Source organism: Babylonia areolata, chromosome 18, assembly GCF_041734735.1.
Source record: "Babylonia areolata isolate BAREFJ2019XMU chromosome 18, ASM4173473v1, whole genome shotgun sequence".
Taxonomy (NCBI): Eukaryota; Metazoa; Mollusca; class Gastropoda; order Neogastropoda; family Buccinidae; genus Babylonia; species Babylonia areolata.
In genome coordinates, this window is record NC_134893.1 from 21,319,337 (window position 1) to 21,329,336 (window position 10,000).

At 45.0% G+C, this 10,000-nt stretch overlaps 1 protein-coding gene across 1 annotated transcript in view; it reads right to left on the minus strand.

Annotated features, from left to right (window-relative positions):
• LOC143292184 (uncharacterized) overlaps positions 1–10,000 on the minus strand; it is a gene marked incomplete at its 3' end in the record, with an annotated part of 30,590 nt that overhangs the window by 18,845 nt on the left and 1,745 nt on the right. Inside the window, exon 2 of the mRNA XM_076602367.1 lies at positions 5,872–7,936. Coding sequence (XP_076458482.1) covers positions 5,872–6,080 — 209 coding nt within the window. The remainder of the gene's footprint in view (positions 1–5,871; positions 7,937–10,000) is intronic.

Sequence of the window (10,000 nt, forward strand, 5' to 3'; positions counted from 1 at the left end):
GTCCTCGTCAAAGCCTCAACTTTTTTGCCTGACACCGTCACAGAGAAAAAAAACTTGGACGCAAAATATCTTTTAATATACATATACTCAAGAGCTGAAAGTGACGGGAAAAAAAAGCGAAAGGAGGATGGAGCGTAAGGTAACCGGAAGAGTTAATTATCTTCTCTTGGTCTCTCTCCATACATATCTATAACCTCAGCTTCTGCCCCGCCCCCCCCCCCCACCCCCCGCACCCATCCACCCCCTCCCCCTCGCATCCCCCCGCCTCCCCCTCCCCACAAAGCTGTGAAGTCGTTTCTTGTTCCAGAAAGACCGCTCGTTAGCGGCCAAATCACGAGATTCACGTGCACGGAGCGATGCTCATCATTCTTATTCATCCGTATTTTTCATGTCATCCGCTCCTGCTGCTGATGCTGCTAACGAGGCAGCCTGGGCCGTCGCTGAAACGACTTAAGTTACCGGCTGCTCGCGCTAGCTTCGACTGCCGGTGGCGGCGGTGTCTTTGGTGGATAATTACGTAACGTCAATATATCTCGAGGGTGGTTAACTGGTTATGCGCAGGTAACTTCGGCGTTGTCGGATGACGATGGTTTATTCGAGTATATTTCAAACACGCACAAACACGCGCATGCACCCTCACCACTCACACACACACCACACACACACACACTACACACACACACACACACTCATACACAAAACACACTTGGAGAAAGAGAGAGAGAGACAGAGACAGACAGACTGACAGACAGACAGACATAACATGTCCGTTATATTCTATTTAGCGCGATGAATGCCGTGGTGTGAGGACTGCAAATATACACATCACTCCTCCCCCCCCTCCAAACCTACACACACACACACACACACAAACACACACACACACACACACCACACGAACACACACACACACACACACACACACACACACACACACACACACAAAGAGAAGTGAAAAGGGTGGGGGGAGGAGGTGGACAGCAAGAACAGATGTGTAATATTCTGTTTGACGTGGTGACTGCCGTGGTGCAATAAATGCCGTGCTGAACTGAACGCAGTTTTAACTCACTCAGTACGGCCAGTCCTCTCTTCTCCTCTACACAGACCCCTCGGATGTCCAGTGGGTGTCTGAATGACCCAACCTTTAGCTTCCGTCGTCAGAATTGTGGTATTCTTTGTCAACATTCACGTCTTCAGTATAAGAGCCTTCCGCTTGCAATATTTTGATGATGGTAATTGGGGTGAAACGCTGTTAACGTCGTCTCTTTCGCCGTTCGTATGGAGAGAGTTAAAGAGGATTTGGGATCACGTTGGAAACACTACAGCACAGACATCCAGCGAAGGTATGTGTAAGGCAACGCGGAGAATAGCTTGCGGAGCTCGTATGAGTGTGCGCGTTCTGTGTGTCCATGCATGTACGTGCGCGCAGCCGCGCGCCCGTGCGTGCGTGCGTGCGTTTGTGTGTGTGTGTGTGTGTGTGTGTGTGTGTGTGTGTGTGTGTTTACGTTTACATAATAGCGTATGTGCATGTGCGTGCGAGTTTGTGTGTGCACACGTCTATGTGTGAGTGTGTTCGTGCGTGTGTGTGTGTATCTATCTATTTATCTATCTATCTATCTATATACATATATATATATTTGTGTGTGTGTGTGTGTGTGTGTGTGTGTGTGTGTGTGTGTGTGTGTATTTGCGTGCTAGTGTGCATGTTTATATATTTGCGAATGAGCGTTCTCGATACTGCTGTCCACTTGAGCACGCGCGTGTGTGGGTTTGTGTATGTATGTGCGTGTAGTGTGGTGTGGTATGGTGTGTGTGTGTGTGCGTGTGTGTGTGTGTGTGTGTGTGTGTGTGTTCGTGGCATTATCAATGTATCTGCTGCTATCGACTTGTGTGTTGTGCAATCAAAGAACAAAGAATCCGCCCCTCCATACTTCACAGCATGTGACAGATCATTAATGACAGTGACAGATGATGCCTCTCGGTTTACACACACACACACACACACACACACACACACACACATATATATATATATATATATATATATATATATATATATATATGTATATACACACACGCGCGCGCTCACACAGAGAAAGACATGCACGCACACACACACAGAGAACTATTTGCTATTTTCTCCCTGGGGATATGGAGACAGTGAGAAGAGAGAGAGAGAGAGAGAGGAGGGAGGGAGCGAAGGAGAGGGGGAGGAGAGGGAGCCCCCCCCCTTCCTTCTCTCTCCTTTAGGTTTTTTCCCTTCTCCCATCCTCTACACTCGATACACAGTTTATCTGTTTTGCACCATTTTTGTTCTGATTTCTACCTACTATGACACTAGAGCTCTACAGCTATTGACACTAAACATTTCAGTGTTCAGTGATCAGTGTACACTCATACTCCTTTGCAACCTCTCTCTCCTTCCCATCTTTTTTCTCTCTCCCTTTGTACACCTTCCCATCTTCTCCAATCCCCACTCCCTCTCAGTAATATGACTCTCTCTCTCTCTCTCACTGTGTCGCGCGCGCGCGCGCGCGCGTGTGTGTGTGTGTGTGTGTGTGTGCGTGTGTGTGAGAGAGCGAGAGCGAGAGAGAGCGCGCGCGAGAGATAGATAGATAGATAGATAGATAGAGAGAGAGAGAGAGAGAGAGAGAGAGAGAAGAGCCAAACAAATGAATGAATAGATGAATGAAATACAGTGAAATTCATTTGTCAAATCTGGCGCCTTGCTATCTCCAGCCAAACGAAAACAGAAAACATCTTCTTAAAAAGCATTGCGCTCCCATTTTCTCAAGTCTGATCAATGATTCCCGTTCATTCCCTCTACGCAGCATAATCCCCCAACCTTTCCCACCTCCCCTTCCCCTCCTACCCCCCCCACCCCCAACTCCATCCCCCCTTTCTCCCAAAGACCCCATCAACAGCTCCAGCCGCTTGCTGGTTCCAGAAGAGACAGCGACAAAAGATGGCACCAGGAATAGATCGCTAATTCCCACGCTTGCAGCCCATCAGCCCAAATGTTGGCAAGGAGCTCACAGGCTGTGATCCGTTGAAAGACTTTCGTAACCACTTCGGGTGTCAGTAGTAGAGACAGAGATAGAAAACGTCCCCAGGAATAGACTGTGAATTCTCACGCCTCCACTTGCAACCAGTTTCTGTTCAAAGGAATCTTCTTTTTTTTTTCCCTTCTTCACACTCAGAGGGGAAATGCCTCAAAGACAAATACGCAGCGGAGTTGTGAATCAGGATCAAAATGATTGGAGTGTGTAACGGGACTGCTTCAAAGGAAAAAAAAAGAAGAAAAAAACAGCAAAAACACCAACATAACAACAACAACACAAACTATTCATGAGGAAATCGATCTTCGGGCTGCTACACCGCGGAAGACAATGTGACGCCATTTGACACGCGTTTACAATGGCCAGCACGACAGGTAACTGTTGCGATTTGTGCTCGGCATACGAGACATGGCAACAATCAATCACCTATTTTGGAACAATCTTTTCCCTCCATCTTCAACACAATACAGGAAAATGAAACGTGTCTAATTGCACCAAGTGCAAGTGCCTACAGATTCGATTAAGATAGATTGGTAGTATCTTTTTTGCGGAAAGGAAGCTTCGAAAAAAAAGAAAGAAAGAAAGAAAGAAAGAAAGAAAAACCGAACAAAAGAGAAAATGGACAATAAAATGTAAACAACAAGAACAAATAAACAAAAACCACCTTTTCACGTGACTGCAGGGGCTAAATAGTGCATTAGAAAATTGCGAAAGACACATGCGCAGATAATCTTCTTTGAAATAATGATGCTTTTTCTTTTTTTACCAGTAGAAAGCAATGAAGCTACACACACACACACACACACACACACACACACACACACTTTTTTTTGTTTTTTTGGTGATACAGTGTTTTCCTAATACCTTCAAAGTGGCGTCATGGCGACAGCAACAGCCCATAAACGCTACACAGCGATCTGGAGTCACGAGGCAGAAGCCGACTATGTGAAAGAGATTAAATACAAAAGCAAAGAAACCATGATGGGCCACACGGAGGTAGGGGAGAACGGACTGACAGATTTGGCAGAACGCTGATCCACGCTATGATCCCACGCACTACTTAGGCATGGGTCAGATATCTACATATCAATTAGACTTCAGTTTACATACATGCTACATGCACACACATACACACAAGGAAACTAAAACTATCGCCCCAAGTAAAGTTGCATTGAAGTAAACACCGAAGAATCGCCCGTCAGGAGGAATTTAAACAAGAGAGGCAAGGCCTTCAAGACTCACTTGTGATAAATTAAGTCCCCTAGCATTAATTACAGAGTAATTACCCTTTTTTACTATCTGCACCAAAACGTTTGCAAAATAAATAAAAATTCCATGCTTAGCAAAAGAAGTTCCTGTTTGAACAAAAAATGATAATAATGACTCCTCTTGTTGTTGTGTCAGAATAAGAGGTCGAAGTGCCGTTTAGAGAATACAAAAAATATAACAGTAAATGCAGTTTGCATATAATTAGGCTTCTTTTTTATTTTTTTTGTGCCCATCCCAGAGGTGCAATATTGTTTTAAACAAGATGAGTCAAAAAAGAAAATCACACAGCGGGCACTCTATTAAGTTCTGATGTGGGGCTGTGTTTAGAACTGTCCGAACTATAAATTTACATCAGACCATGCATCTTTAACTCACTCAGTACGGCCAGTCCTCTCTTCTCCTCTACACAGACCCCTCGGATGTCCAGTGGGTGTCTCAATGACCCAAACTTTAGCCTCCGTCGTCAGAATTGTAGTATTCTTTGTCAACATTCACCTCTTCAGTATAAGAGCCTTCCGCTTGCAATATTTTGATGATGGTAATTGGGATGAAACGCTGTTAACGTCGTCTCTTTCGCCGTTCGTATGGAGAGAGTTAACTCCATACTTTTTCGATAGTGGATGTTCTATATGGGGCGAAGGGTGAACTTGTTGTTATTCACCTGTGTCTAACGTCTGTAATGTGTGCATCTTGTTTTGTATTTCATCCACTTTTATAATTATACTTTGTTTACTTCCTGTTGTTTTATTTTAGTAATTTATTAATAATTATTTGTTCATGTATTTAACTTTGTATTCATAAAAACAATTACATATCGCTGGGCATAGCATGTATCAACCATCCTATACTGTGTTAAATATATATTTATAATGAATAAGAGTCCTCGAGAGTTCTGATATGGCTCAGTGAGGTCGGCTGGACCATGGGAAACTATGTCAAATGTCCTTCTTGAAACGCTGGAGTATCAGTATCAGTATCAGTAGCTCAAGGGGGCGTCACTGCGTTCGGACAAATCCATATACGCTACACCACATATGCCAAGTAGATGCCTGACTAGCAGCGTAACCCAACGCGCTTAGCCAGGCCTTGAGATACATTGGAGCCTGATCAAACAATGTATTGTTCTGTGGAGGTAGCGCCTACGCTTGTGTCGTCAAACAATTTCTCTCCTGGGAATGACAAAAAATTCTTGTATTTTGTCTGCTTTCTTCTCAACAGCGATTGACAAGAGCCTACAGTCTGGCCATCAGCAAAGGGAGAGTTGATGATGGTGCTGCAGCCTTGGGAGTTAGCAGGCCTTTGGGAATCAATCCATGGCCAGCTTACCTAAAACCCTGTTGGCAAAGAGAGTGGGGATGTGACGCGGGCAAGACACTCTCCGCTATAATCAATTTCTAGCCCAGAGAACCGGGACAGCAGTTGCCTCTTCCACTGTTCTGATGGTCATAGTTGAACATGATAGACGAGACAATCATACATAATAACTTTAACCACCAACGCGACAGCTCTCACTCCACTCAGCCCACCACAACACAATACTCACATCCTCTTGCCGGGCACCATGGTGTCCATCTCCTCGGCTGTCTTCTCCAGACCCACGATGGTGAGGACGATGCCGGGGATGAAGAAGAGGGAGCCGATGAAGGCCAACAGCAGCAGCCGCCGCATGGAGAAGGAGTGGGGCCGCATCACGCGCCGGGCCCGCTGGGACCGGTTGGTCCTCAGGATACTGGCGTGCACAGCTGGCCTCATGGTGAGTGATGGGGGAGAGGGGAAGGGCAGGGAACTGGTGGCGAGGGCGAGGTTGTCGTTAGAAAGTGCTGCAGGATGTCCCTGCCGAGTTGTGTAGAATCAAACCTCCTTGCAGGAACTGGACCCAAACTCTGAACAACTTGACCCTAATGGCTCTTTGCCAGTAAATTGTTAAACGCAATTCTGCCTGAGGACTCGGTTCTGCTGTATCAACGTCGGTCTCAAGAACTCTGGGGCTGCTCCTTTGGGTGTGCCGGTTGAAGCAGAGGATCGGTTTCTTTTGTGTTTAACGCTGGTTCTAAGTACTACGGCTGATACCTTTGGTGTGCGAGGTAGTCCAGAGGATCAGGTTCTGCTGGGTCAACGCTGGTCCCAAGAACTATGGAGGGAGTTCTCCTGGGTGTATGAGCTGACCCTGTGTTGGATCAATACTAGTCACGGTAGTCACAGGAACTTTAAAGTTCCCTTTGAATAGCACTGCTTACCGTTACTGGCAAAGCAACGCCGATCACGACACTACAGGGTTTCCAGGGACAGACAGGTCTTTCTTTGAGAATAAAGATGCGGAAGTGTCAGCACAAAGCAAATTCCACGAACGTAGAGCGAAGAAGATCTGAATTATTTTCACGTAGTTCCCGAAAATAAACCCGATAAATCCCAAGAAAAAAATGGTTGAAGATGGTAAACGAGGTCTTCACCAAAAAAACTGATTGCACACAAATGCTCACGCACACCAGTAATGTTTTTATTCAAACGAAGACAACAGAATGTGATTCTAACGTAGACCACTAATCATTATTTCAACGGCAGAGCGGAACTGTTGTATTCAAGCGAAGATCATAAACATTCTCTATTCAAAGGTGAGGAATGCTGCATTGGAAGGAAGATCGGAATCTTAGAATGGAAAGGAAGATCAGAAACGTTTCACTCAAAGGAAGATCACAGACACGTGGATTCAAAGGAAGATTGTGATCAGTTCATGCAAAACCAGTCCCCAAAGAAAAGAAGAAGAAAAAAAGATGGAGACTGTGGACCGTTTATTCCAAGGACTATAAAACCTAGGACAGAAGTCAAGACTCGAATCCAAGCTATCATAAAAAACAAAATGAAGATGGAAACTGTAGATCGTTTGTTCCAAGGACCGTAAAACCGAGGACAGGAATCCAGACTAGGATCCAGGCCAGCCCCAGTGACAGACAACGTTAAGAGACGAGGGATCAGGCAGCCGGGTATCCAGATCGGCGACTCGGGATGAAGGAAGATTAGCAACTGTCGGTCCAGAACAGATCCCTCCGACACATACCGATGGTGTGGGATCAAAGTCTTACAACCCCCAAGAACCTGACTCATGCACCACAGACTTGATGAAGCTCAGGGAGATATGCTGGTCCAAAAGCTGGTCCTGAGGAACGACGACGACCGTTGGAGGAGGAGGAGGAAGAGGAGGAGGAGGAAGGCTGAGAAAAGATGGGCTCCAGAAAAAAAAATATACATATACTTCCAATACTTTGGTTAAAATGCCCGGGTTGCCAGCACCGGTCTTACGTACTGAGACAGTGTTGAGAAAGATGGACTCCAAAATACATCTGCTTCCAAGACTTTGGTTAAAAGGTTCGGGTTGCCAGTACTGGTCTTAAGTTCTGAGACAAAGTGAGGACTGAAGATCAGCAACGTCTGGGAGAGGACGGGGACACAGGCTCCATGACACCGTGTCTGTGTGGAGGTCAGGCCCTGTCGGTGATGGACGCTGTTTTGCCGTCAGGGGTTGGAGGTCTGGGTGATGGATGCTTGGCCTTACACACTGACCCCCAAGGCTGTCTACTATTGGTCGACTGGTCAGTGGAAGCAACGATGACCTGCACACATAAATGATTATATATATATATATATATTTTTTTTTTTTTTTCCAATGTGAAACAAAATTAATGCCGGATGATGATGATGATATTATACAATGCAAAATCACTATCATATCCTGCCTTTTTCTTGTCTTCCCGTGAATTGCGTGCGAGTGCGTTCGTGCGTGTGTGTGTGTGTGTGTGTGTGTGTGTGTGTGTGTGTGTGTGTGTGTGTCTGTGTCTGAACATACTGGTGTACGTGCGTGCGTGCGTGTGTATGTGTGTGCGTACATGTGTGCCCGAGAGCGAGAGTGTCAGCGTGGAGCGTTTCTTTGGCGGAAATGTACAACAAATTGCCTGGGAGCCAGCTGCATTGCTCGGACGGAAGAGCCTAGTATGGCCGTAACCTGCTACTAACTGTGTGTAGTATGGAACTGACCAATAGCGTAGTTCGGTCAACGTAGGCATTTAGTCACATGTAACTGTCAAAAAGTTAGAACCAAGCAATGCAACTGGCTCCTGGACCAGAATGATTCAATGAAGGCACGTGGGTATCCGTTTTCTTTCTTTGAGTACATTTCACTCCGGGGTCACTGTATGAACGACTTGATAAGAATGACATGCATAGTTAGATTAAAAACCACGGAACTAAACACAATCATTGAATATATCATTTTCGATAAACGAAGAGAACAAAATGCAAGAGTTAAGTAATCGGCACCTTTATGGAAAAACAAAACAAAAATAAATAAATAAAAAATAAAAATAAACACACACACACACACACACACACACACACACACACACACGAAAAACAAATTCACACTATCATTCCAGTCTGGTGGATATCATCAAAATCCGGATCGAGCATCACTGAGAGGAATACCCCTTGGAAGACACGGCTCTTCTGTTTTCCCCCCCTCTTCTCCGATGGCAGGATGGGAGTGTGGGGGCAGGGGGTGGGGTGGGGTTGGATCCATGAATATTCATGAAATAAACCCCTGAGGAGTTAAACTATGTTATTCCTAGGTCTTGTTCAACAGAAATCCAAACAAATATCTATTATTCATACACTACTTACTCGGGGAAAAACCTACGGACATGTCGGGTGTGATTCCCATTCGTGATATTAATCTTGAAAGCCGAAAGTAAACACTGAAGTGATCTTACGGTTCTCGTGTCGCTCATGATGTGTGACATCACCAGATCACGTGATCCATACACATTACAAACCCGTATGTCATAGGGTAGGTATGGGTAATTTCGAACGATCCAGTCGAAGCAACCAGCTCAACGTGTGCACTGTAAAGATTACATGTCGTACGACAGTCAAACGTAGTTCTTTCGTTTTTGAAGGCTTTCTCCGACTGGCTTCACCAGGAAAAGTTCGTCTGCTTATTCTTTTCAACTTTTTGTTGACATTTGAAATAGCAAGGTTGCCTGAGGGTAAATGCGAACGGGTAAGTGTAATTGCGAACGATGGCTTTGGTACATGAAGACAATTAAAACAGAAGCAGATCTTAAACTCATCAGACGTAATATATTATGGAACGTCGCACCAGACTGTTGCATTGTTGGTTTTGATAACACATGCACAAAAACAGACGTTATAACACACACACACCCCACATCGCATTGAAACATACTCTTTTGAGAGTGCTCAATAACTTTACAGCATCGTTCACAAATAGACTCACGTCAACATATCCTATGGTCCAATTGCAAACGAATTTATTTTGCAGATTCCTGTGAAAACTGACGTTCTGATGTGTCAACAATGTGCTTTCTTAAAATTCTCCCAGCACTGGTAATGCGCATTCAACATATCCGATCACATAAAACTATTTTAAAGTGTGTCAAAGTTCAAGTCCTACAACTTGCTGTCCTTGCTTACATGATTTTGAGAGTTCGTTTGTACAAAACCTTGGTCGGCAGTGGTGCGGAAAGAGGAGAAATAGCGCGGAAGTAGCCAGAAATAGCTGATGTTTGACTGGTTCTTTGAAATAGATATTCATTACGTATTAGGAAAAGGTCGAAGCAGACGTTAAATTGTGAAATGCAACCGTTAAGAACGCTTCGAAG